The sequence below is a fragment of the Hyperoodon ampullatus genome (genome assembly GCF_949752795.1).
Source record: "Hyperoodon ampullatus genome assembly, chromosome: 2".
In the NCBI taxonomy this organism is placed as follows: domain Eukaryota; kingdom Metazoa; phylum Chordata; class Mammalia; order Artiodactyla; family Ziphiidae; genus Hyperoodon; species Hyperoodon ampullatus.
The window spans coordinates 108733690-108761532 of record NC_136915.1 but is presented as its reverse complement, the minus strand read 5'-3'; the positions used below and the strand labels follow the sequence as shown (position 1 = coordinate 108761532).

The following is a 27843-nucleotide window of genomic DNA, read 5'->3' as shown; positions in this document are numbered from 1 at the left end:
GTTAGGGTTTAGGTACATTTTGGATTTTAGCAGCCCATGTTTTCTTACCCTTAGGGAGAGAGACTCTAAGTAGGAACCTCTTTATGCGATCAGATTCCTGTTCCACACCGTCTTATTTGCAGCATTCTTCTACCTCAAGCGCATACATGAGTTTGCAAGGTTCACAGCGGTAGTCAGAATGGGAGATAAAAGAACTTCTCTCCTGATCCACTCACTAGAGGAGTTAATCTCTCCCGGCCGGGCTCTGAGTCCCTGCCCCTCCCGTCTCAGGCTCCGCCCCCTCCCCACTTCTCCCGCGGTCCTGGCGGGCTTACCCAGGAGGGGGGCGGCCCCAGGCCCAGCGCTGGGCCGGGCGGAGCTCCCGCCCAGGCGGAGCTGAGGCTGCAGCGTCCAGCCGCCGGACCGACCTCCAGGCGGGCAGACTGCGGGAGCGGCGCCGGGCCCCCTCCCCCCCACCTCTCCAGCCCACCCTCTGAGCCTCCCGAGCCCCCTCCCCGCTCCCTGCAACTGTGCTGGTAAGTCCCACTCTCCGCACCAAACTTTTTTGCTGCCGAGTTTGAGTCCTACCGCCGGACCACGAGATACAATGTAATGGGGGGGGGAGGGGGTGAATTGAGAATAGAATGAACTCTTCACGACACCATAGCGTCTCTAAAATGGATCAGATCTCCCCCATTTCCCGAATTGGTAGAACTCTTGAATTTAGATGGTTAAACTTGTAGATAAGGAGCTGAGGGTATTTCCTCCAACTTCGCTACCCCCTCTCCCATTTCTCTGAGATTTAGCCCTTCCCGATACTTTCTCTCCATATTCCAAGTATCTTTGGCTCCCTAAAAGCTCATCCCTTCTCAACTCCGGCGTGGCAAAGCCCCCTCCCCCAGGTGCTTCGGGTCCACCTCCTTTCCCATTCCCCCTGGGACCCCGCGATCCTTCGGGCGGTGCACTCCCTCCGGGTCTACCGGTCTGGCACACCGGCCAAAGACGTGCAGGGGCTGGGTTCGGCTGTGGAGGGAGGGGCTGAGGCTGGGTCCAAAACCCGGCGGGCGGGGCCGGGAAGGGGAGGTGTAGGGGGCCGGACTGGGCGGAGCAGGCGGCATTTGCGGCCGGCGCCGGGGTGGAGAGTTGTGCGCCGGTCCCTGGGCCTGAGCTCGGGCTCGGGCTCGGGCGCCTGCGATGTCTCAAGATGGCGGAGCTGGGCGAATTAAAGGTACCGGCCCCCTCCCCCATCCCCATCTGGACTGAGCCCGGCTGTACGCCGAGTCCGGGAAGCGACCGAGACTGGGTGCTGAGGGCTCGGGTGGGGGCCGGAGACGTGGCGGGGACTGGCTGCCGGGGATGGTGAGAAGTGCCTGTGGGCGACGAAGGGGCTGCGGCGGGGCTCCGGGGGCGGGGCCGCGGGGCAGATATAGGGGTGGGGCCGAGGGGAATTGCCGCAGTTGGGGGCCGAGGCGCAGGGGGCGGGGACGCGGGGTAGAAGTCGGATTTGGTAGTAGGGGCAGATGTAGGAGAAGGGCCAGGAGGAAAAGCTGCTGTAGAGGCAAAGGGGGCGAGTCGATCAAGGGCCAAAGATGCGACAGTAGGGGGCAGATGTTGGATGTGACTGGGGGGCAGATTACGGGTAGGTTCCTCGGGGGAAAGGCGCTGAGAGGATAGATAGAGGCTTTGGGGCTGCTATTGGGATCTGAGCCTTGGGAAGTACCAGTAGGCGGCTGAGATCTAGGGGGCGGGGCTGTGCGGGGCTAGATCGAGGGGTGGGGCAGAAGCATCCTGGAGGCTGAGAGGAAGGTTCTGCCTTAGTGAGTCGGTATCTTTGGGCAGAGGAGTGTGAAACTATGGGATAGAAAGGGAGAAGTTCTTGACAAAGCTAATGGAGCAATAAAGACGGGACAGAGGAAATTAGGATGGGGAGAAAGGTAGAGGAGCAAGTTTTTAATCATATTCCTCAAAAGGGGCCCAAAGCCATAATGTCTCCTATGAGGGGAAGAATTGTGGAGGGCTAGGAAGGCCTGCCCGTGGCAGGGTCTCCTAGAGATTCATAAAAGTGAGTCCTTTAAAGAGAGAGCTTACCACTACCAGAGACTTGAGGATAACCATATCCGAGGACATCTCACAGAACCTTTAAAAACCATGGGGTTCATCCCCCTGTCTCCTGGCTTTATTCTGACTTTTGAAATGGAGCCATTTTCTTGGGAGGGCCTGAGGTCTAGTTACTGGGTCTAGCTGCCTAGAAGAGCATGCAGTTCCGCACCCTGGCTCAGGGGCTGCTCACCTTCTCCTCACCCTCCCAGGGCCCCTGTTTAGAGCTTTCCTCTTCTCTCTTCTACCCCTGTGGAGGAGGGGGAGGATCACTTATTTTCTCTGGGTAGGAGAGAAGCAGGATATTAGTTCCTGGCAGATGGAGTAAACGGGTAAACAGGAAGGATACCTGGATTCCACGATTCGCTGTTAACCTCTCACCCCAAGTTTTGGTCCTGTTTCTCTCCCACAAAAATAGGACTGAGGGGAGGGTGGTTATGTAAATGACACTGAGAAAGGATTTGGGGGAGTTATGAGCATTGAACCCTGACCTGAAAACCCTGGCCACAAATGCTTCAGAGGCTTGGGGAAAATAGCTGAGGTAGATTGAGGTGTTGGGAGAGGTGGGCCGTGGGGCACAATCCTCCAGCCACCTGGCCCCTTTCTTCTCTCTGGGGCTGTCTGGCCTGAATCCGCTTCTCCCCCCTCCTTCTCCCTGTCTCCTATCCTCTTCCCAGGAGCTGGGATGGATCTGAGTGTCTGAGAAAGAGCAGGAGAGGAGATAAGCAGCTTACAGGAGGGTCCAGGCTCACGGCAGGGATGGAGGGAAAAGGCTGTAGTGGACTCAGAGGTGTGCTTTGGGGTGGCATGCTGTCTGCACCCTGCCCTCACCTGTTCAACTGCCAGGCACGGGGAGATAGGGCTGCTCAAGCCTGGGGGGCAGTGGTGAGGTGATCTGAGGGTTGCTAAGTGGGACTTAGATGTCCGTTTGGCCAGCTTCGCTGTCTGGCAGTAATCCACTGGCTGCAAAGCACCTTTCTGATTAGCGCTGGAGGGAAAGTGCATTGCCCACCTAATAGCTCAGCCCCAGTGTTTTTGGCAGGACAGCCCTGTGCAAGGTAGGATTCTCAAGCTTCTCTGGTCTCCACAGCACATGGTGATGAGTTTCCGGGTGTCTGAGCTCCAGGTGCTCCTCGGCTTCGCTGGCCGGAACAAGAGTGGACGGAAGCACGAGCTCCTGGCCAAGGCCCTGCACCTCCTGAAGTCCAGCTGTGCCCCCAGCGTCCAGATGAAGATCAAAGAGCTTTACCGCCGACGCTTTCCCCGGAAGACCCTGGGGCCCTCCGATCTTTCTCTGCTCTCTCTGCCCCCTGGCACCCCTCCTGTAGGCTCTCCTGGTCCTCTAGCTCCCATCCCCCCAGCCCTCTTGGGCCCTGGCACCCTGCTGGGCCCCAAGCGTGAAGTGGACATGCACCCCCCTCTGCCCCAGCCTGTGCACCCTGATGTCACCATGAAACCATTGCCCTTCTATGAAATCTACGGGGAGCTCATCCGGCCCACCACCCTCGGTATGGCTCTTTGTGGTCCCTGGGTCTTCCTGGACTCCGTGCCTCTTCCCCAAGCCTTTCTTAGGCTTTAGTCCTGTGGGATCAGCACCCTGGAATAGGGGCAACTTCTGTGGCTACCTGTGCATGGGCTTGGGAATAACTGCCCCTTTGTGTCCTCAGCATCCACTTCTAGCCAGCGGTTTGAGGAAGCGCACTTCACCTTTGCCCTCACTCCCCAGCAAGTGCAGCAGATTCTCACATCCAGGTACATCTCTTTCAGTCGTCCTGCCTCATCCTTGGGTGGTTACCCTTAGACTCTGCTCTCTTTCTTCTCTTCTGCCCTGCCCTCCTTCCTCTCCATCCTCCTGCACCTGCTTTGTCCCTCATTCTCTTGTATGTCCCTTCTCCATTCTCTGGACATTTAACTTTCTGTGTCTCTTTTCACCCCTGCCCTTCAGGGGCCACATACTGACATCTCTCCTCCCTCCCTCTTCCAGAGAGGTTCTGCCAGGAGCGAAATGTGATTATACCATACAGGTGCAGCTAAGGTGAGTTGATCCTCCCTCCCCTCAGGGCTCCCACTGAGGGTGGGAATGAAGTAAGGGTATGACGGTTACTATTAGGAGATACCCTGCTCTGCCATGTCCACCCCAGCCCTGGGATTCTTGTTTGGAAGCTGAAGGCTACAGCTATCCATGACTGATTTTCTGAGGTTGCCTGCCTCTCTCTGCAAGAACTGCCTCCCACCCTTTCATCTTCTCTCATCTCTTACCAGGTTCTGTCTCTGTGAGACCAGCTGCCCCCAAGAGGATTACTTCCCCCCCAACCTCTTTGTCAAGGTCAATGGGAAACTGTGCCCCCTGCCGGTAAATGCTCTTCCCTTCTTCTGGCAGTAACCCCTTCCCTGTTTTAGTTCCTAAATGTTACATCTATTATGAAAGAGACATGCCTGACATAGTAGGTGCTCACTTTACTGACTGAATCAGTATAATCTAGAGAGTACCAAGATAGGGCTGAACAAGGGTTCTCTCAGAACCCAGAGAGGGGATATTAGTTCAACTCAAAGGTTCAGGAAAGATTCTCAGAAGTGATGACTCCAGAGCTGAGGGTTGGAAGAAGTGGGGTATCCCTACTCTTCCTCTTCAAGAACTCAGTGAGCAGGTTCCTATTTATCTGGTCAGTGAGTAAGTTCTCCTTTTTCCCCAGGAAAGAACCCTGCTGCCAACCCTAGAGAGTGCCCCAGTTTTTTGTCACTGAATGGGCCCCCATCTCACTCATCTCAGTGAGTGAGCTGACCTTCTCTCCAGAAAGCAAGTGACCTAAGACAAGGTGTCTTAACCAGGCCCTCCTTCCCTCCCTCCCCCAGGGTTACCTTCCCCCTACCAAGAATGGAGCTGAGCCCAAGAGGCCCAGCCGCCCCATCAACATCACACCCCTGGCTCGACTCTCGGCCACTGTTCCCAACACCATCGTGGTCAACTGGTCGTCTGAGTTTGGACGGGTGAGTGTGGCTGAGGCAGGGAGCCTGGAGAAGCCTGCAGGGAGTGAGAGGGAATCAGCCAGTGCATTGGGCTGGGGAAACATCTTTCTCTTCATGGGTCTCTCTGCATTAACTTGCTGTCTCTGGCCCTCATGTGACAAGGTGGGGGGCCGCTGGTGGTGGTGGTGGTAGTGGTGTACGAAGCAGAGGCTGATTGTCTCCCCCCGCACTTCCAAGTAGAATTACTCCTTGTCTGTGTACCTGGTGAGGCAGCTGACTGCAGGAACCCTTCTACAAAAACTCAGAGCAAAGGGCATCCGGAACCCAGACCATTCCCGGGCACTGAGTGAGTAACATCCCGTCCCTCTTCTCTCTGACCAGGATCCAATTCTTCTTGGCCCTCGAGCCTTTACAATTAAAACTCATACCCCTCTATGACAACTTACTTCACCTCTCACATGAACCCCAACCCATGCCGTACCCATTACCAATCTTTGTGGTTGAAAAGTGGGGCCACTTCAGGCATTGACACCCTTGCATTCCCAATTATACATCTGCTTTGTACCTCGCAGACCTTAACTCCAGCCCTGTTGGAATATGGGTTCTCCAGACTAGAAAGTGTCTTTAAGTATCATCAACACTAACCCTCTTGTGATGCTTCAATTCCCTCTAGGTCATCTCTGCCAAAGTGTCACCCAGCTGTATTTAAGCATCTTCAGGGATGGGGAAATCTCTCCCCGCCACCTAGCCTTCGTAATGCAGATCCCAGACCACCCCCATGTGACATCCCATTGGCCCCCCCAAAGGCGCTCTACCCAGCTGCCTCTCAGCCAGAGCCATCTGCTTCTGGCCTCACCACCTCCCGGGCTTCTCTCCAGCCTTGCTGACCCCATGGCTCTGGCCCCACTCTTGTTTCAGTCAAGGAGAAGCTGACCGCTGACCCAGACAGTGAGGTGGCCACTACAAGTCTCCGGGTGTCACTCATGTGCCCGGTGGGTACAAGGGAGAAGAGAAGGGGGAGGGGTGGTGGGTTAAACCTCTAGACTCAGATGAGGGTTCCTAGGGCTATTAGAGTGAGGCTATCTGGGACATGGGGACTCTGACCAGAGAACTCGTCTCTCCTCAGCTAGGGAAGATGCGCTTGACTGTCCCTTGTCGGGCCCTCACCTGTGCCCACCTGCAGAGCTTCGATGCTGCCCTTTATCTACAGATGAATGAGAAGAAGCCAACGTGGACATGTCCTGTGTGTGATAAGAAGGCTCCCTATGAATCTCTTATCATTGATGGGTAGGGCCGTTCTGTATTCAGCTTCCTTTTACCTAGGACATCCACTAGGACTGGCCCCTGCCCCCATATATAAATATATATCTGTAACTTACTTCCCCTCCCAACTCTTAACGTATGTCTCTTTTATATAAATATTACTTATCTATTTATCTATCTCCCCCTCCAACATTGAGGGCTTCACTACACACCGTACTAAGTACTTTGCATGCCTTATCTCATTGAGTCCCATGAGATGCCAATAACCCTGTGAGATAGGTACTGTCATTACAGGTGAGGAAGCTGAGACCTAGAGAGACTTAGTATCTTGCTCAAAGTTACATTGTTAGTGAGTGGCAGAGCCAGTGTATCAAACTGTTACATCAAACAATTACCTGACCTCTTACTGAACATAGCAATAAAGTTCTTTTGATCTAGCGACTCCTAACCTGCTTCCTGAGCCTACATTACGGTTCTTGTTCCCAGTGCCTCTTTTTGAGGTAGCTTATAGAGTTCTGTTATCTCTGCTCCTTCTGTTTTGTCCCTAGTACTACATGGAACACATGCTTAGAATGTACTTATTTTAAAACTCAGCATTTAAAATTTTCAAAGCTCTTTTATGCACCTTACTTTATTTGATTCCAACAACTCAGAGAGGTCAGGAGGGTGGATAATATCCCTAATTTACAGATGAGGAAACTGAGGTTCAGGAAGGTGAGTCCCAGAACTCCCTGGCTACTGTTGCAGCCATCTCCCAGCTACATGAATTCCCATTCTCTCCCCTCCCCTAGTTTGTTCATGGAGATTCTTAATTCCTGCTCGGATTGTGATGAGATCCAGTTCATGGAAGATGGATCCTGGTGCCCAATGAAACCCAAGAAGGAGGCATCTGAGGTTTGCCCCCCGCCAGGGTATGGGCTGGATGGTGAGTGACCCCCTGTCCCCCAGTTGAGCTAAGTCTTGTATGGCCTCTTCTCTGAGACACAGTCTTCTTACCAACCACAGGCCTCCAGTATAGCCCAGTCCAAGAGGGCAATCCATCAGAGAATAAGAAGAAGGTTGAAGTTATTGACTTGACAATAGAAAGCTCATCAGACGAGGAGGACCTGCCCCCGACGAAGAAGCACTGTCCTGTCACTTCAGCTGCTATCCCAGCTCTACCTGGAAGCAAAGGGTATGAAGAAATAGGCTGAATCTATAGCAGAAGGGAGAGGAAGAAGTCAGGAACGCTTTCTGATCACTGGGCAAACTCTGGGGCAGAGAGGGGACTTGAGAGGCTGAGCTGGGTGAGGACATCTGTGATTCCTTCTATCTCCTCACAGAGTCCTGACATCTGGTCACCAGCCATCTTCGGTGCTACGGAGCCCTGCTATGGGCACGCTGGGCGGGGATTTCCTGTCCAGTCTCCCACTACATGAGTACCCACCTGCCTTCCCACTGGGGGCTGATATACAAGGTATGACACTGATCACAAGGTGGGGCCGTGCACTGCCATATCCTCCCCCAAACCAGCTCACAACCCTTGCTCCTTTTCAGAGCTTTTTGGCTGTTTTGCAAAGGGCCACAATCCAAGGAACTTATTTGATTTTGTGTGTGTGTGTGTGTGTGTGTGTGCGCGCGTGCGCGTGCGTGCGCGTGCGTGCGCGTGCGTGCGGTGAAGGGGTCAGATAGGAGGTTGATTTTAATTTTTCTTCTCCTACCAGGTTTAGATTTATTTTCTTTCCTTCAGACTGAGAGTCAGGTAAGTGGTCCCTTCTCCATCTCAGATCTCTGAAGCTTCCTTTCTAGGCACTGATGGGCCCCCTTACTCTCTCATTTTCCCCAGGGACCTTAATGTGCTTCTCCATGGAGGAAGGAAACTGCGGTACAGGCAGTTTATTTCCCTCCTAGGCCCCACTGGGATTTCTTCGGATTCTTACCCACGTCTTCCTCTGTCCTCTGTTACTTACTGTTCTGTCTCCAGAGTTTTTAGTGTAGTTCTGCGCCTGTCTGCTCACCCCTCCCCACCCCCCCAAACCCACGTGCACTTGAGCACCATGACTGCCCCAGCCGGACATTCCACACATTTCAGACGCCCACAGGGCCAAGAATCTAGCAAGCTGGTGGGGCTGTCTCCAGGCAGGGAAGAGGGGTGGGGTGTGGGGAAGTAGGGGAAGGAGTCAGAGGGAGGCTCTCCTGCTTCTCAGAGAATACTTCGGGATCCTGAGGGGTTTATTTATCCCATATGATATTTCTGAGATGAGTGACTGGAAGGCAGGTAAAGTCAGGATAAAATCTTAAACCATGCTCTTGATTCCTCCCAGCACTATGGTCCGTCCGTCATCACCTCGCTAGACGAACAGGATGCCCTGGGCCACTTCTTCCAGTACCGAGGGACCCCGTCCCACTTCCTGGGCCCGCTAGGCCCCACGCTGGGGAGCTCTCACCGCAGCACCACTCCGGCACCCCCTCCTGGCCGTGTCAGTAGCATTGTGGCCCCTGGGGGAAACTTAAGGGAGGGGCATGGAGGACCCCTGCCCTCAGGTCCCTCTTTGACTGGCTGTCGGTCAGACATCATTTCCCTGGACTGAGTCCCCTGGATTATGGAACCTTCACCGCCTCGTAACACTGAGCAAGTATGCTATGGAGTCTGGAACTCTGGCCCCTCTGACTCCTCAGAAGGGCTTTGGTCAAGGCCAGAAAGATCTTCATGGACACCTGTTTTTGGCCTTATCTCTGCCTGACAAGGCTAGCACCCAAAGGGTTAATATTTAACCTCTTTTAAAGGACATTTGGGGTCTGTTTTTGGAAATGTTCTTTGATGTCCAGCCCATTCCTTTGGGTCTGTTAACCTAGGCAGTGGGAGGCAAATGGGATGGGATGTGAGTTGGGGAAAGGGCTGAATCCTCAGCCTTGACTGTCTAAAGCCTCGTGGGGAAGGGGCCCTTCTCATGTCCCCCAGATGCCCTCTCTTCCCATTCCCTAAAGCTGGCTGTGTTCCTTCCCCATATCCATTGTCTCTTCATGTCCATTCCGTTCTCTTTGGCCAAACAGACAGCTGGAGTAACTGAGATAGGCAGACACATGGACAGAGAACTCTATTTTGGGTTGCATATTTTTTGTGTGTAAACAAGAAAAACCAAAATACTCCAAAGATGACTTTCCCTGCCTCCTGCTTCCCAGTGTGACTGAGGAGGAGATAAGGCCTTAGCCCTGATCCCCAGGGGTTTGGGAGAAGGGCCTGGCCAATTGCCTGGGTCTCTATTTATATATTTAAGTAAGTTCACAATGATGCTTATGCTGACCAGCCTGGGGCCTGAGCTTCTAAAGGCCCATGGCCCTGTGGTTAGGTCTGGCTCATTCTGCACCTTTCCTGGGAGGTGGGAGCACCCTTGTGCTCTCTCCAGTCTCCCTTTTCAGGCTCCTCTAGGGCCTAGGGTCTATGTTGTAATTTTACTTTCTATTCCCACAGCTGTAGCAAAGTTCTTACCCATAATAAAGGTTGTGGATGTTCTGTGAGTGTCACAGAGGTGGGCCGGGGAGGGGATTAAGCACTTTGCTTTCCAGATCCCTGGTTTGTGGCAGGGGGATGGTCCACGTTCTGTTCTTCCCTTGCAGGCCCTGGGTCCGAGTGAGCTCCACTTCCACATGGTAGGGGTGTCACACTGAGGATTTCCAAGGGCAGTTCTTTCTTCCTTTCTTTCCCCCACACCCATAAAAACACTAGACCATTCAGCCCAACACTGTGGAGTCCTTAAGTCCTTCCTCATCCTTACCTGCCCAGATGCTGTAGCCAGAGCCTGAGGGCAAACTTGGTCCCAGTGCTGACCCTCTCTTTGCTATCTGCCGTGGCTGGGGTCGTCCGCAGCAGTGTGGACGTGGGTAAGACTAGAGGTTGAGCTCCTCCATTCTCTTCTAGTTCCACCGCGCTGCAAAACGACAGCTCCTGTCTGGGCTGTGCCTTGTGGCTTAGCCCACTTCCGTATCCATAAGGTCATCTGATCCTCCCAACCACCACAGGAGAGGGGTGGGTGGGTGTTAACCTCATCAGAAAGGAGGGTTAAATGACTTGCCCCCATGAGAGAGTGGGACTGAAACCCAGGTCTTCAGTGCTAGCCACTTGGACAGGAACCCTTGGAGTATCATGGGCAGTGTCTTTGATCTCATATGCTCTCTTCATTATCAGTTGACCAACTCCCTCCCTAAATCTCCCCCACAGCACAAAATTGCCCCGAAGGACGAGACAGAAGATGAACTTCTCAGTGTGTATGTGTTGGTGTGTTGGAGGGTTAGGGAGAAGCTCCTACTTACAGGACAGAAAGCGGTAGGTCCTGGGGAAGATGTCTGGGTGTCTCTGTCCCATCCTCTGTGGCAGCCACCGCAGCTGCTACATCTGGTCCCAGCCACATAAGGGCGCTCACCTCTCTTGGGTTTGGTTGGATCCGGGCCTGGGGCCAGACATGTTGATCCCTTAGTCATGGCCTCTCTCAGAAGACCTGTTCTGGATCACAGCCTACACACAGGTGGAGTGGAGAGACTTGGGGCAGGGACAAGGGGAGAGGCTACTGGATTTCTTGGTTATCTCTGACCTTCCCTCTCCCCCTCCTTAGTCATAGTCGGAACCAGTCTGTTTGGGCCTCCTAAGCCGCATTTCCTTCCTCTACTGCCAGCCCTACCTGTAGCTGCTGCTGTGACTCCTGGGAGATGACAAGTAGATAGAGAATGATGTGATGGTATTTGGGGAGACCCCAGCTCAGCCTAGGAGGGTAGGCAGACTAAGAGAGAAGAAAACAGCAAAAATGAGAACTTCCTGTCCCTTTTTGAGGCTTTGTAAATACAGCTGAGGAAGTGGAGAGTAGAAGTGGTGGAGGAGGGACATGGGTAAGGGTTGTGGGCTTGGGGACTCCAGACCACCCACACTCCATCGGGTCCCATGTGGTCAAGGCAGGCGTGGCTATTCTCTGGGCTTTGGTGGGTTAGAAGCTGTTAAGGGCTCCCAAGTCCCTGTCTCACCTCCCATAACCCCAGAGGGACCCAAAAGAACTGGCCCTGGGGCAGCTGTAGTCCACTCTCCTCCCAAAGCTCTCGAAGTCCTCCGTCCAGCAGCTGGGAGTGAGGGGGCAGGAGGTCAGAGAGGCCACCATCTGACTCCTCAAGTCCTGTGTTTGCCCTTCCCTCAGCCCACACCCAAGGTGGTCCCTCCTTCAGGGCAGGGTGCAGGTTGGGTCAGTGGATTGGCTACCTCTTCATCAGGTTCCACGTGCCCACCTGCAACAACAGTGGGACCAGTAGGTGAATGGTGGTGTTCCTGGTCAGGGACCCTCACTCACTGTTTACACCACCCCTTCCTCCAGTGGGCACAGATGCAGTTGTAGCCCCTTGGGATTATGGGACCTGTTGATACCACATTTCTGGGCCTACTTCTCTGTCATTCTGAGACTGGGAATAGCATTGTTGGGGAAAGGGCAGATTTCTTTCCTGGACTTAGGGCCTTGTCCTCAGACCGCTCACCTGGGGGTACCCAGAGGTTGGGGGAAACGTTCAGAGTGCGTGTCCTTCGGGTCAGCAAGACAGTCTGATCGCTGGACTGCAGAACGACTGCCACAGCCAGATCCACACCTCGATTCGTGGGCAGCTCGGCCCCAGGAGCCCTGGGCTGCTGATCCAGGGCCGAAAAAGGGCAGAAAGGGGGTCGCTGGCGGGAGGAAGCCGCTGGGGTTAATATCTCAGAAGCGAGGCGGGGCTTTCAAAAATTGGGCGACACCCCGATGGGGAAAGAGGCCACGGCAGTCGACTGGCCCCCAGGCCTTTCGCCTCCATCCCCCACCCGATCCCAGTCCCTACCTTCGGCCCTTCACCCCCCGCCCCCGCCCCGTGTGCCCCCGTCTCCGGACCTGGAGCGGAAGCCTGGCGGAGGCGCCTGGGAACGGCCTGTCCGACAGGACGAGTTGTCCCCGCTTGAGGCCGCAGTACGTGGGCCACGGCCCGAGCCCCGCCCCGGCGCCCAGGAGGCCACACACGCTCTGCACGAAGCTCACCGACTCCGGCCGTCCGGACAGGAGAAGCACCCTCGCCGCCGCCATAACGCGGCTCTGGGGTCTCTGTGGCCCGCTCCGCGCCCTCTAGTGGCCCAGCGGGCTTCCCCTCGGAGCCTTTCGCCGGGTGGGAAGGAAGGCCGGCTTCCGGGACTTCCCCCGGGAAATTTAGGCATGACACTTGGGGATGATCCAGGGGTGTGATAGGTAAATGACAAAGGGGAACACCTCTAAATCCTCAGCTCCTCTTTTCCTCCCATCTTCTGTTTAGGAAAATGATCCCCAGACTGTGTGATTTCTGGACTCACGTGTCATCTCCCACCAGCCATGGGCGGAACTATAAGCACCCCTCCATGGCACTCTGCACACCTATCTGTTATAGCAGGTAACATCTCCAATTAGTGAATTACACCTGTCTCTTAGGCAGACACCCACGAAACATTTTTTGACACCTTCCCTTTTTTCTCGTTTAATTTATTTATGGTTGTGTGGGGTCTTAGTTGCAGCATGTGGGATCTTTTGTTGCCGCCTGTGGGCTTCTCTATAGTTGTGGCATGCAGGCTTCTCTATAGTTGTGGCATGCAGGCTTCAGAGCGCCAGGGGCCTAGTTGCCCCAGCATGTGGGATCTTAGTTCCCCCACCAGGGATGGAGCCGGCGTCCCCTGCACTGGAAGGCAGATTCTTAACAACTGAACACCAGGGAAGTCCCACCTTCCCTTTCTTTTCACTCAAATGGCAACCAAGTGCAGCAGGTTCTACTTCCTTAAACTTTCTCAAATCCATGTCTTAATCTCCAGCCACCATTGCCCAGTTCAAACCTTCCTCATATTCTGCCCGAGATACTATTACAAGGCTTTAAATAGTCCTGCCTCCACCAATTCATTCTCTACAGTGCGGCCAGAGTGATCTTTCTAAAATACAAATCTGCTCATTTTGCTTCCCACTGCTCTCAGGATAAGCTACTTAACACAGCGTAGCAAGTACCCACCAGTCCTTGCCCCTGCCTGTCAATTCTGGTAGGACTTATGCCCTGTTTTTCAGTCACATGTTATTCTCTGTTCCCTCAAGAAACAGGCTCTGCTTCCCTCTGGGATCCTTTTTCCCTTCCACCTGGCAAATCCCCATCTTTCAAAATACGGATTGTGCCACCTTCTCTCTGCTCCCTTTCCTGCCTGACCCTTTTCCCCATTGCCTCTGTACATGATACTTTCCCACTATAGCCCCCCAACACTTCCTTGTACTTATTTGTCTCCCTCCACTAGGCTGTATGCTCAAGGCTCTTCGTCTTTGCATCCCCAAGGCCTGGGGACATACTGGGCACATAACTGGTGCTCGGTAAATGATGGTAAGTGCCTTGAAGGCAGAGATGGTATTGTATTTATCTTTGTATATTATATCTAGTATAGTGGCTGATAATTAATTGGTATTCAAATGTTTAATGAATTAGAACTAACATTGGTAAGAGGAAACTGAAGAGATTATAAAACAACTCCTGCTTTAAATGAAACTGAAGCTGCTGGGACAAATTATGTCAACTAGTTTAGTCATCTATCCATGGTACTAGGAGAGAGAAGTTAGAATTGCCAGTTTTTAGGAACCATGGTGAAGAGGAAGGCAGTGATTTATTGAGTGCTTACCACATGCCGGGCATTGTGCTAAGTGTTTCACATACATAATTTCAGATGTGTTAGAAGCCCGGAGCTGGCAAATGTAACTTTTATCCATAGATTCTAGTGTGACTGCTTGGGCCAAACCACCTGCTAGCCCTGAAAATAGCTTTTATCCCCCCTCTGTGGTAGTCTTTCACATTCCCTACATTGTGTGTGTGTGTGTGTGTGTGTGTGTTTAAGATTACAGTTTAACAAAGTAAAGAACAGGTGTAGCCTTTTGAAAATGGAACGAACGGCTTAGGAAGAAGTTTTTCTCACTGTCGGGGATGTTCAAACACAGCCTTAGCTGACTTCTTGGTGGGAACTGATGCATCTGATAGATGATTAATCTAGTTGATTTAAGGTTCTTTCCCCTGCCAAGATTTGATGAGGGTAGAATATAGTGATGATTCTAAAACAGGATCAGCAAACTTAAAAAAATATGTCAAACTCTTTCTAGTGTATTCTGGGTGGTAGGGATAGAGAGAGGGTTTCAGTACAAGAATCTGGAACTTATCCTACTGCAAAGAATGCATCTAGGCACCTCCTTTATTCTTCCTTCCAATCCCCTCAGATCTTCTGAGGAAGACTCTTCTTCTGGGTCATTGTCTCTTCACGGTGCTCTCGATGTATGACTCCAGCAGGAAGATGGTTTCATCCACCTGGATCTCACAGGCATCCAACCTGAGTGAAAAAGTGAAAGCATTTGCCCACACTGAACATTCATTAGCATATTTAAGATTAGAGGCTGGACTGGGTGTGGTCATGGAGAATTGCTTGGTTACCCCTGAAAGTACTGGGTAGAAAGCAAGAGAACCAATAGATCATTCCTCCCACTTACTGAGCATCTCTTATGTGCCAGGTACTGTGGAAATTGCTGAGGATTCAAAAGATAAGGGCTCTGTACCAGGAGAAGTTACATTCTAACTTGCAATGAGGAGGAAGATAGCACATGTTAAAGGCATAGGTGTAAAAGGACCTAGTGTGTTTTAAAATAGAAGCTGAGAGTGGCTAAGGCTTAAAGTGATTAGGAATAGAAGGGAACACTTCATCAACCTGATAAAAGCCATCTATGAAAAACCCACAGCTAGCATCATACTTCGTGGTGAAAGACAAAGCTTTCCTCCTGTGATCAGGAACAAGACAAGATGTCTGCTGTTACTTCCACTCAACATTTTACTGGAAGTTCCAGTCTGGAAATTAGACAAGAAAAACAAATAAAAGGCATCCAGATTGAAAAGGGAGAAGTAAAGCTACTTCTAATTCACAGATGACATGATCTTATATACAGAAAAAGCTCAAAGGATCCACAAAAAACCTACCACAGCTAATAAATGAATTTAGCAAAATTATAGGATATAAAATCAAAACACAAAAATCAGTTCTATTTCTATAAACTGGCAATGAACAATTCAAAAATGAAATTTAAGAAGACACTAAAACATGGGCTTCCCTGGTGGCGCAGTGGTTGAGAGTCTGCCTGCCGATGCAGGGGACATGGGTTCATGCCCCAGTCCGGGAAGATCCCACATGCTGCGGAGCGGCTGGGCCCGTGAGCCATGGCCGCTGAGCCTGCGCGTCTAGAGCCTGTGCTCCGCAACGGGAGAGGCCTCAACAGTGAGAGGCCCGTGTACCGCAAAAAAAAAAAAAAGAAACACTAAAACAATTGCTTAGGAATAAATCTAACAAAAAAGTGCAAGACGAATACCAAAAACGACAAAACTCATTGAAAGAGACAAAGGAAGATCTAAGTAAATGGAAAGACCTTCCATGTTCATGAGTTGGAAGATTTAGTATCATTAAGAAAGCAATACTCCACAGAGTGATCTACAGATTCAAAGCAATCCCTATGAAGGTCAGTGGTGAGTAGTGAAAGGAAATGAGGATGAAGAGATAGGCTGTTATGAGACTGTGAAAGGCCTTATATGTTACGCCAAGGAGTCTGGTCTTTATACTGTAAACAAGGAGTCAATATAGCATTTAAAGCAGAAGAGTGATGTTGTCAATCACTTTAAAGATACTAACTGTGAAAGCATTATAGAAATGGTTTGAAGCAGGAGGTGATTTGCAAAGGTCTGGCAAAGAGGTGAGGAGGGCCTGCATGGGAAGCAAGATGAAAGGCCAGATTTGGGACACATTATTGAAGTAAAATCAGCAGCTTTGGTGAATGAGAGAGTGCGTGTGTGGGTGGGGGGCGGCTGGTGAGCGAGGAGAAGCTGAACATGTCTTCAGAGTTTTTAGCTTAGGGAAATAGGTGGATTAAATTCTGTTAATTGAGGTGGGGAAGAAGAGAGTTTTCCTCACCTTCGGTTTCCTCACCTTAAGTTGGAGGGGTAGCAGGATATCAAGATGGATTTGTCTGCAAGGTATTTTGAAACATACGTTTGAAGTTTATGATGCTTACTTGTTGACATTACGTTTCAGGGTCTCTAGCTGCTGGCGTTCAGGGGCTGTGATCATCTCCTCTATTTCTTGTAGCTGTGCCTCCTCTGCACCTGTAGCCTGCATAGATGCAATGATGGCTTCCACCCTCTGAGACTTTTCCAGTAGACGCCTGTCAGACAAACACAACTCTGAGGCATGTCCGCTAGCCTTGGAGATTCTTTTATCCCATAGCCCTGGGGCATAGCTCCCCCTTTTACCATGTTCCTGGTCCAAGTGGATAATGTCACTCTCTAAGGAAGGGCATTTTCTACAAGCTTAATTAGAAATGTGACTTCACTCCTGGAACTCTTGCTGCCTCTCATTTGTACTTAAAGTTTGGTGCCAGTTTATATGTTGCTCATAAATTTAATCTGCAAAATTATTTCACTGGGGACATACGAGAGAAGTGTATACTAATGCATCTTTATGCCAACCTAAGCCAATAATTCAGTGCAACCAGACTTGTTATTGTCTCTGTTGGTTTCCACTTCTATAGGAAGTTTCCCCATAAGCCTTTTGGCCTTGTAAAATGTAATTACTCAATTGAAAATGTTACTCACTTGTTTTCTTTGGTTTCAAATTGCCTCCTTTCTATCAAGTTGGCTACACTCTGAGGGGAGAGAAGAGAAGAAATGCACACAGTTCTATTTAAGCAGCTCAGGCAAAATGGCTAAAGGGGGCATGAGGGTGAGACATCACTGTGGATGGACTGGGGAGGAGTTACCTTGTAGCATCTGTGCAGCAACATTCGGGCAGCTGACAGGATGTTCACAGTATATAAATAGAAGGTCCTGGATGGGGCATGGTCTGGTGTTTTGGGAATTTCCTATTTGTCCATAGAAAGAAAAATAAGACTTTATACTTTTCTTCAGAACTGGCAAAGTAAACACCTGTCCCGCCTGGAGCTACTCAGCCCTCTCTTTCACTTATACTTTCACTCTTCCCCAGTCATACAGCATCTGTATTTATGGTACAATCAGCCACATGGAGGGTTGGGCTGCCCTGTTTTTCCCATTTGACTGTCAACATCCTGAGTGGGGAAGAAAGAGAAGGCACTTAACATTTACTAAGCAACTCTCATGTGCCAGGTAGACTGTATCTGATCTTAAAACAAACCATATTGTCTCTGTTACCACCATCCATCACCATTTTGTAGATGGGAAAAAAGATGGTAGGTAATTTGCTCAGTGTAACTGGGTAAGAGGCAGAGCTGTGATTCTGACTCCAAAATCTATTCTATCTGTTTCCTCACAGGGTATACTACACGGCTCTGCATGTAGTGATGACCCAATAGATTTAATCTACAATAAACTTAAGGCTCGAGGAAAGGACAAATCACATGCACTAGGAGTTAAAGAAAAAAGGGTAGGGTGATTCTGGGGTAATTTCTTGGCTATGCCTCTTTTTTACTAGGCCAGTTAAAGCTCCACAGTTATCTTTCAAGTGCTTGCTATGTCTTTGTTAATCTTTTTTTTTTCTGTCTCAGAGCTGGATACAGTTTGTTTGGGGTTCAGAATGTTTGCTTCAGGAGTTTCTCTCATCCTAGGTCAGCTCTGCTGGCTGGTGATTACCGTTACCTGGAGTGATATGAAATTTTCTGAGAGCATTTTATAAAGCATATCCTTTGCCTCCTTTGCTGGAATCATTGCAAAGTCTTCTACCTGTTTCTGTTCCAGGTGTTTCTTTTGTAAAACTAGACGGAATATTCTGGCACAGCGAGACCCAAATCTGTAAAGGAATAAAGAAAGCAAATGGCATGCCGACGTAGATTAGCTTTAGCTCTTAGTCACAGATGGTGCTTGTTCGGTTTCCATGTGTGGAGACAGGACCAGAGAGGAACAGCAATCAGAGAATTCCTTCATAACTCCACAGATTGATGACAATACTGCTAATCATAAGAGTCACCAACTGCTGACTCACTTGAATGCCTCAGTTCCTGCATTTGTAAGGCTTTAGGAAGGATGGTTAATTGGCATCACTGGGAATTAAACAGTAGGGTATTTAGGGTAAAGAGCTGTAGTAGATGGGATCCATAGCAGTCCAGTGGAAAATGGGGCAAGATGTGCCAAGGTGTGTCTATATTGGTCACTGACATAATGACCAAGTCATTTGTTCAAATGGGGTGTGGAAAGGAAGTATCTGACCCCCAACCCCAATCAGGGTGACCCCCCCTTACCTCTCTTGTACGACCGACTCCAGAGTGGCTGTGGCTAGAGATCTTAGAGCCTTATGTAGGTCTTTATGTAGAGGGTTAAGGTTACTCCATAATGTTTTGGCTTGGTCATTGTGATCTTAGTTTTATTCCTAAGTCTTTAATTTAAAACTTAAATACTATTTTGTTTTTCACACTAGTCTCATTTATGGTATGTAAGTATTTCGAAACCTTAATTAACTAAGGTGCTTAAGTCAGAGTTTTGCTTAACTAAAATTTGGTTAGTTAAAAGTCCCTTTCACTTCTTTATCATCAATGTTTTAGTTCAATTTTCTAACTTACTTAGTATACTAAATATCATCAAATCTTTTCTAAGTCACCATTCTGTTTCATAGTTCACGCTGCCTGACTGTAAGGAAATAACCACCCATAAGGATACTGATGACATACATTCCTCCACCACTGTCGCCAGACTTTCCAACAAACTCAAGCTATTAAAAAAAAAGAAAAGAAAAAAAAAGAGCGCGTGTGTTATCTGAATGGAAAGTCCAGTGATCCTGTTTCCAAAAGAGCAAATCTGGCCAAGAGTCTGCAGCAGGAAGCCCTCCTATCAGATGATGGTAGAGAAATTGTCTGAGCTGGCTAGGTAGAGAATGAGGCTACAGAAGACTGATAGCAGGCAAAAATTAATCGTAAATACAGCAGAAAAAAGAAAAAGACTTACTGGATCATCTGCCAGCAGAGTGAGATACTGATCAAGAACTTGCTTAGAGATGTTATAGCCAACAGGTAGGGATCTGAAGATCTATGGAGCAAAAGAAACTGTGAAAATGGGTCTGTGAACTTAGAACTGCTGACATTGCTGAAATAAAGATGTTCTAATTTTAGATATCACAAGTATAAAAATGTCCAAAAGCACAGCAGCATTGTTGGTAAGAGTAAAAAACTAGAAACAATTCGCATGTCCAGTAATAAGGAATTCATTAAAATAAAGTACATCATGGCCATTAAGTGGAATATGATATGGCAATTATAAAGAATGAGGCAGATCTAAAAATAATGACATGAAAAGAAAGTTTACATATACTGTCATATGAAAGAAGCTAGTTTAGAACAGTACATAGAGTATAACCCCATATTTTTTTGTTGTTAAAAAATATAGGGCTTCCCTGGTGGCGCAGTGGTTGAGATCTGCCTGCCAATGCAGGGGACACGGGTTCGAGCCCTGGTCTGGGAAGATCCCACATGGCACGGAGCAACCGGGCCTGTGAGCCACATCTACTGAGCCTGCACGTCTGGAGCCTGTGCTCCGCAACAAGAGAGGCCGAGATAGTGAGAGGCCCGTGCACCGCGATGAAGAGTGGTCCCCGCTTGCCACAACTAGAGAAAGCCCTCGCACAGAAACGAAGACCCAACACAGCCATAAATAAATAAATTAATTAAAAAATATATATATCTACATTTATGTGAGACTATACATATAAAAAAGTCTGAATAAAGATATGTACCAAACTACTGACAAGGATCTCTGGGGCTGGGATTATGCAAAACTGTATATTTATTTAAACTGGGGTATGTTACACACAAGAAGCACAGATCTTAAGGGTACAGTTTGATGAGTACTGACAATTGTATATACCCACATAACTACCATCTGCAAGATATAGAACATGCCTGGCATTCCTGAAAGTTTGGGGAACTACAAGTTTAAAAAAATTATACATTTCTATGCTGTTTGAGTACAGGTCATGTAATTACTTTTGTCATCAGAAAAAAACTTGTATTTAAATTTTGTTATATAGTAAGTTAAAATTTTTTTTAATAATATAAAAATATAATAACTATATTTAATGTGGATAAATATTAGTATAATTACAAAACATTAGTATAATTACAAATAAAACATTTGAAATATTAATTTTTCAATAAACAAAACTTAATAAACAAAGCATTTAAAATAAATTTAAAATATACAAAATATATTGAAAAAAAATATAAGGGGCCATATAATGTCCTGAGCACAAAGGCTCAGATTCCAAACAGTGGATTCTTGGAACAATTAAGAATAACTTATACCATATATATATATATATATATATATATGTATATACACACAATGAAATACTACTCAGCCATGGATGGACCTTGAGATTATCATACTAAATGAAGTCAGAAAGACAAATACCATACAGTATCACTTCTATGTGGAATCTAAAATATGACACAAATGAACTTATCTACGAATAGAAACAGACTCATAGACATAGAGAACACACTTGTGGTTGCCAAGGGGGAGGTGGGTGGGGAAGGAATGGATTGGGAGTTTGGGATTAGCAGATGTAAACTATTATATACAGAATGGATAAACAACAAGGTCCTACTGTATAGCACATGGAACTATATTCAATATCCTGTGATAAACCATAATGGAAAAGAATATGGAAAAGAATGTATATATGTATAACTGAATCACTTTGCTACACAGCAGAAATGAACACAACATTGTAAATCAACTATACTTCAATAAAATAAATTAAAAATAAAAAAAGAATTACTTATACTTTGACTAGGGTAATGGTTTAGGTTTTTAAAGGTTGAATTCCCAAGAGACCAAATATTTCAGTACCTACCACCTGAGAATAATCCCCGTACCTCCTCAAATAGCAAAAACCCTTCCTTTCAAGGTTCAGACCTCAACCTAATTGCAGGCTCTATGTATACTAATTATTATATCCAAGAGCCTGTCAGAAAACTAGTACAAGAACATGAAGCTCACCTCGTTGGAAGACAATGGCTGGGTGAAGGGGGCACTAGAGGAAGTGGTAATCTCACTCATCCGGAGCATGGTCCGCACGATCTCGCTGCTGGTCTGGGTTTGAAAAGTGAACTGGAAATCAGAATTCACTCTGCTGTGCTGGCTTTGGCTATATGCCAATGGCCACATCTGCAAATAAGTGAATATTCCTGATAGCCACTGTCCCACCCACTTAGATATCACCTGGTCCATCCTGTTGGCAACTGCACTGACAATGCCTTGGTCACGGAAGTGCTGGTGGAATCTGTCAAGGTTGGCCTGCCAATAAATCCCATCATCTGGAATGGGCTGAGGAGGAGAAAAAGATTAGAGAGAAACATTTAGATACAATGAAGCGTTTTCTAGTGAGAAGCTTGGATTTAACTGTTCAAATTTTCTTTTCCTATATAGTAGCAAGTAAATTGGTTGGAGGAAAAAACCATTCAACCACGTGGATTTAGTGCCTCCACAATGACAAATTCACAACCCCCAACTTCAAACAGATTCTCTTTGCTTACCTCGAATCTTTGTCTATTTTAACTCTTTTCCAGTATTCTCAAATCTCCCATTTGCCCCTCCCTTCTCTTTCAGCAGATGACCTTGCTTCTTATTTCAGAGAGCAAATAGAAGCTATTAGGCCAGAACTCATTCAGCGTGGTGCACACATCCCCACCACATTTCTTTATTTTCAAAAAATGTGAGCTTCTCAAAGAGTTGGTCATCCCAGCTGTATCCCCATCCACAGATTTACTCAACCCATTTCCACCATTACACTGAAATGCCAAAGTCCCTGAGGAACCTGTTGCTAAGTTCAAAGAACACTGTCCAGTTCCAATCTTATTTGATCTTTCTAAAGCATATGACATGGTTGGACATTTTCTCCGTAACTCTATGTGGCCCCTTGGACTTTATGACACCATTCTTTCTTGGTGCTCCTTCTAACCACTCTGGTTACCCTTCCTCAGTCCCCACAGATTCCTTTTCCAGATCCCATCTATAAATACTGGTGTTCCCCAGGGTTCTGTCCACAGCCCTCTTTTCTTTTCACTCTACATATTCTACTTAGGTGATTTAATCTGCTCCCAAGGTTTCAACTGTTCCAAGTCTATTACTTAATTCTAGAACTCTCTATTAAGCTCCAGGTGCATAGACTCAACTGCTTACTTCCACCTCTGCCTTAAAACTGTTCTTTTAAGTTTTCAGCTAACTACACTACAACCAACCCAGTTTCTTAAGCTAGAAACTTGAATACCACCCCTAACCCCTTGCTCTCCCTCATCTACTATCCAATTATCCAGTTCTATCTATTCTTTTTTTTAAAATTTATTTTATTTATTTATTTTTGGCTGTGTTGGGTCTTCGTTGCTGCAAGTGGGCTTTCTCTAGTTGCGGCGAGTGGGGGCTACTCTTTGTTGCAGTGCACAGGCTTCTCATCGCGGTGGCTTCTCTTGTTGCAGAGCACGGGCTCTAAGCGCGTGGGCTTCAGCAGTTGTGGCCCGTGGGCTCTAGAGTGCAGGCTCAGTAGTTGTGGTGCATGGGCTTATTTGCTCCATGGCATGTGGGATCTTCCAGGACCAGGGCTTGAACCCATGTCCCCTGCATTGGCAGGGGGATTCTTAACCACTGCACCACCAGGGAAGCCCCTATCTATTCTTTATATTAATCAGAAGTCTACTTTTCTTTATCCTGACTGTCATTACCTTATTTCAGGCTCTAATCTTGGCTCACCTGGATTACTACAGTAGCCTCCTAACTGGTTTTCATTTTTCTTTTTCATATAGTGGACACTATAAAAAAGGGCAACTGGGTTTTCTGCATTTAATCTTGTTCCTTTTGCATCGTTCTCCCCATTTCTCATAGAGCAGTGCTTCTTTTTACCTTTTGGGCTCACAGTTCCCCTGAAGAATCTGAAGAAAGCTATGGAGTGCTCTATAGAAAAATGCACATAGTACAGGTGGACTCTCTGAAATGCATCCATGGAGTTGTACAAGTTATAAACCACTGTACTATGGTAATATTTCTAAAATGTAAAGCTAGCCACTTCATTCACCTGCCTAAAATTCATCAATGGCTCCCCATTGTCTTCAGGATAAAGTCCAAACTTCTTAGTTAGTCAATCAAGAAATATTTATTGATGTCTTGCGAGTATTCCAGGTGCCAGGGACAAGATACTGTCCTTAAAGAGTTTATAGTCTATTGGGAGTACAGAGACAAACACTTGTACAAATAATAAGTAATTTCAGCTACTTATAAATGCTGTGAAGATGAAATGCGAAAATGTGGTAGAGACTGGAGTAGAGGGTGGGCAATGGTGCTTGAGCTCTAAGAAAGTAGCATTTGAGCTGAGATCAGAATGATGAAAAAGAGGCAACTACATGAAGATCTGAGGGAAAAGTATTTGAAGCAGAAGAAATCCTAAGGGCAAAAGCCTGAAGACTAGGAAGAGTATGATACATTTAAAGGATGGAAAAAATGATAGAAGCTGGAACATAGTGAATGACAGAGTAGGAAGAGCTGAGGTTGGAGAGCCTTGTCTCCAGCAGATCATGTAAAGACCCAGCTCATGTAAGGCTTCATAATCCATTAAAGAACTGGATTTCTTCTAAGAGTAATGGGAAGCTATTAAAGGAGTCAAAAATCAGTGATGTGTTGGGATTTTGAAAAAACAACAATTTAGAAAGTCATTTTGGCTCTTCAGTAGGTATGAACGCAGGTAGGGAGACCACTTAGGAGAGTGTTGGCAAAGTCTTGACTACAGTGATAATGGTTTGGACTCGGGTGATGGCAGCGGAAACGATAAGAAATAGTTGGATTTCAATTATTTTTAGAAATTGGGTTGACAGGTTTTACTGTGAGATCAGATGGCTCCTAGGACTTTGGCCTAAGCAAATGGTGTCCTGGGTGGTTGGCCTTGGTGGTGTCCCTTACTAAGATGAGGAAAGCTTAGGAGGGAGGAGTAGATATCTGGGAGCAGGAAATCAATTACTCTGTTTTAACCATACTACTTTTGAGATGCTTATTAGACGTTTTTACAGGGATGCTGAGAAGGCATTTGAATATAAGAGCTCAGGCCTATACATATCTTTCTAAACTCATTTATCACCACTCATCCCCATGGGTCTCTATGGTCCAGTCATACTGACCAATTTAAACTTTTTCTAGGCCATTTTTCTGCCTAATCTATTACCTCTTTCCAATGACTGAAGTAAGTTAAGCCTCAGAAGGGACACAGCAACAGAGTTCACTCTTTGTTAGTCTATCCCTGGCCAATATTTAATGAAGTTCATAATCCTACTACTTCTCGACCCAAGAACGTTTAAGCTCTTTTGGGGCTTGTCATCTTAGTGCTCTTTCTGGCTTGCCTCAGGGTGAGGACTCCTAACCAAGAAGCCTCATTACCTCTTTGTTATCTGTGTTATGTTTTGGTCTCTTGGCCTTGGGCTCCCCAGTTGCATCTTCGTCAGATGATCTCCTCCTTTTACCTTTCCCTGCCAAACAAAACAGTTGCATAGTTAGCCTACATCTCATATGATAACAGGAAATGACCGAAGGTGAAAGCAGGTGTCTCTATCCCAAAGACATCTGTAGCTACCTCTAGGTTAGAGATGTTGAGGAGACTGAGGAACTACAAGAAATTCAAGTTAATGATGAAGTCATCTGAAACTCAACAAGTTCAAAAAGAAATTCATAGTCTTTCTTCCTCAAACTGCTCCTGCTCCAATGCTTCCTCTTACAGTGAATGGTACCATCGTCCTCCCACATACTCAAGCCAGACACACAGATGTCATTCTTGATTTCTGTCTTCCTCACCCCTCCTATGTCTAATTTTTCACTGGTTTCTGAAAAATTGCCCCATCCTTTCTACAGACAGAAACATATTTAAAAAATGCAAATTAGATCATGTTACTTCCTTTAAAATCCTTCAGTAGTTTTCCTTTGCTCTTAGGATAAAGAACAGGTGCTTTACAAGGTCTTGCATGATCTAGCCCCTAACTGTCTGTCTAACCTTAACTTACGGCTCTCTTTCCTTTCCTCACTGTACTTTAACTATATCGATCTTCTTTTACTTTCTCAAATTCCTATTTTTTTTTTTTTTTTTTTTTTGCAGTACGCGGGCCTCTCACTGTTGTGGCCTCTCCCGTTGCGGAGCACAGGCTCTGGACGCGCAGGCTCAGCGGCCATGGCTCACGGGCCCAGCCGCTCCGCGGCATATGGGATCTTCCCGGACCGGGGCATGAACCCGTGTCCCCTGCATCGGCAGGCGGGCTCTCAACCACTGTGCCACCAGGGAAGCCCTCAAATTCCTATTTTTTTCCTCACTACATACTATTCCCTTTGCCAAAAATGCTTATCCTCTGTACCCCTTCATACCTTACCTCACTGGTTGGCTCCTACTTTTGCTTCAAATCTTAGTTCAAATGCCACTTTCTCAAAGAAGCATGTGCCCAAATCCCCAGGTAAATCTGGTCCCCTGTTATATATTTTCGTAACACCCCATATTTTACCTTCATAGTACGTATCGCAGTTTGTTAGTTATATATCCATCAGGCTATTTGATTAATGTAAGCCTCCTATACTAGACTTAAGCCCCATAAGGGCAAGGAACATAATTGTTTTTTCATCTCTTTATACCACAGTATCTGGCATAGAGTAAATCCTTGGTAACTGCTTAATTGATTGAGTCATTCATTTAACAATCATTATGGAAGAATCTACAATTAGGTCCAATCACAGATCTAGGGGCCAAGATTCCTTACCTATCAAGCTCAGTTTAGGAACCAGGTACATGTCCTTTTCATTGATGACAAGAGTGGGGGCAGGTGGCGGTGGCCCAGGGTCTGAATTCTCAGTGGCAGGCACCAAGGGGCAACGCTGCACGAAGTGTGTGTCTGCTAGTCGCACAAATGTGTTTGAGACCTCAGCATAGTCCATGGTCTTGCCATCTGTACGACAGGAGGAAAGAGGCAAGTGAGATGGCCTCAGATAGCTAAGGGTCCTCTCCTGCAGCCAGCCAATCTATGCTTTTGCTAACAGCTGTGGATACAGTACTGACCCTCCATAGTCTCTGTGAGCCGATCTGCTACTTTCTTCACGACAGCTGACATTGCCATCTTGCCATTCAACAGGAGCTCCTCAACAATCAGCTCTCCAGTGTCACTGTACAGTGTTTTGGCAGTATAGATGTACCGGGGATACCTAAGCATTCGCAACACCCGGCTGCACTGGGCTTCATACTCTACCACACCACGTTTGTGCACCTGATATATCACCAGGTTATGCTGGATGAGGACACAAAGGGCTTTTTTTACCTAGAGAAAACACAGAGGAAAGAGAAGAAAAATCTGAAGATGCAGCTAATTATTGCTGGCAATTTTTGTCCAACATTTCCTAAACATCAGGAGATGGCTGGAATCTCTGTGTGTCTTCCCTCTCTCCATTGGAATAGCTAATAAGAAGCGAATGTCAATGGAAGAAATCAGGAAGAGTCCTTGCTATGATACTCATATTTCCTCTGATCTTTAGCTTTCAAAGTACAATTTACTTCCCCTCTGTTATTTTTTAAAAATTAATTAATTAATTAATTTTTGGCTGCATTTGGGTCTTCCTGCTGCACGTGGGCTTTCTCTAGTTGCGGTGAGCGGGGGCTACTCTTCGTTGTGGTGCGCGGGCTTTAGGCTCATGGGCTTCAGTGGTTGCGGCACGCGGGCTCGGCAGTTGTGGCTTGCGGGGTCTAGAGCACAGGCTCAGTAGTTGTGGCGCACGGGCGTCATTGCTCCGCAGCATGTGGGATCTTCCCGGACCAAGGCTCGAACCCATGTCCCCGGCATTAGCAGGCGGATTCTTAACCACTGCGCCACCAGGGAAGTCCCATCCCCTCTATTATTCTTATTCCTTAAACACAGTACTGAAATTAATAGACTCATGAATAAATGAAGTATGGCATATGGCATAGGAGGAGCAAAGATTTGCCTCATAAGCCACGATGAGCCACTTTGAGAAGCAGAACCCTGGGCACTATGTCTCATCATCTTTCCCCTCCCAGATAACACTATTCTGATCCTAGCACAGACTTTGCTTTCTTTTCCATTTTGTGGGGTGGGGAGTAACAATATTCAAAGGTAGGTTAAAGAAATTAATGAAATGGAAGCAAATTACTGTGATCCAAACATACCTGATCCAACGATGTTCCTGTGTCATGGGCAATAACTCTTAGTGGCTGGCTGCCAGTTCTGATTAGGTGGACTCCAATTTTTTCTACGATCTCTCCAAAATGCTCTTGCAGCAACAAAGAACACAGTTTAATTTCTGCTTGAGTCATTGTGCTGAGGAGTCTCAGAGCTAGGAAAAAAAGAAAAAGATGGTATGATGGGAAGTTTTTCTTTTATGTTGGGAGTAGAGCTGCTGAGTGTAAATTCATGTACTTTCTGGAGAGCAATTTGACGGTAGATATATCAAAAGCCTTAAAATCTTGCATATCTTTGACCTAATACTTTTGTTTTGGAT

The 27843-nt window shown here is 47.5% G+C and overlaps 3 protein-coding genes and 1 long non-coding RNA gene across 6 annotated transcripts; 2 read left to right on the top strand and 2 right to left on the bottom strand.

Annotated features, from left to right (window-relative positions):
* Window positions 1-1183: 1183 nt before the first annotated feature.
* Window positions 1184-9799, top strand: PIAS3 (protein inhibitor of activated STAT 3; the record flags this gene model as incomplete). Of its 2 annotated transcripts, XM_079696758.1 has the most annotated exons (15): window positions 1184-1207; window positions 3167-3400; window positions 3506-3584; window positions 3744-3828; window positions 4061-4111; window positions 4339-4429; window positions 4930-5064; window positions 5284-5389; window positions 5962-6035; window positions 6170-6330; window positions 7098-7231; window positions 7312-7480; window positions 7629-7762; window positions 8010-8047; window positions 8610-9799. In XM_079696758.1, 15 exons carry the CDS (start codon window positions 1184-1186, stop codon window positions 8874-8876), a joined length of 1782 nt encoding a protein of 593 aa, XP_079552884.1. In that variant the 3' UTR covers window positions 8877-9799. The 2 variants fall into 2 exon arrangements, with proteins under 2 accessions (XP_079552884.1, XP_079552883.1); XM_079696757.1 differs by having other exon boundaries at window positions 3167-3584.
* NUDT17 (nudix hydrolase 17) lies at window positions 9793-12368 on the bottom strand (the record flags this gene model as incomplete). Its single annotated transcript, XM_079698685.1, has 8 exons — window positions 9793-9950; window positions 10062-10214; window positions 10597-10733; window positions 10962-11060; window positions 11299-11391; window positions 11528-11553; window positions 11797-11980; window positions 12180-12368. 8 exons carry the CDS (start codon window positions 12366-12368, stop codon window positions 9833-9835), a joined length of 999 nt encoding a protein of 332 aa, XP_079554811.1. The 3' UTR covers window positions 9793-9832.
* A 1247-nt stretch (window positions 12369-13615) lies between these two features.
* On the top strand, window positions 13616-19960 carry LOC307049233. Of its 2 annotated transcripts, none has more exons than XR_013810741.1 (3): window positions 13616-13665; window positions 18941-19334; window positions 19708-19960. It is a non-coding gene; the product is annotated as an uncharacterized lncRNA (long non-coding RNA). The 2 variants fall into 2 exon arrangements; XR_013810742.1 differs by lacking the exon at window positions 13616-13665 and adding an exon at window positions 17655-17758.
* On the bottom strand, window positions 14411-27673 carry POLR3C (RNA polymerase III subunit C). The gene is made up of 14 exons (XM_079698684.1): window positions 27512-27673; window positions 26393-26648; window positions 26097-26282; window positions 24739-24827; window positions 21544-21648; window positions 21322-21414; window positions 19270-19350; window positions 18985-19036; window positions 18570-18630; window positions 17971-18121; window positions 17118-17219; window positions 16954-17003; window positions 16374-16523; window positions 14411-14653 (listed from the first exon to the last, which is right to left on the bottom strand). The coding sequence occupies exons 1-14, from the start codon at window positions 27656-27658 to the stop codon at window positions 14572-14574; spliced, it is 1605 nt and encodes a 534-aa protein (XP_079554810.1). The 5' UTR covers window positions 27659-27673; the 3' UTR covers window positions 14411-14571.
* Window positions 27674-27843: the final 170 nt, after the last annotated feature.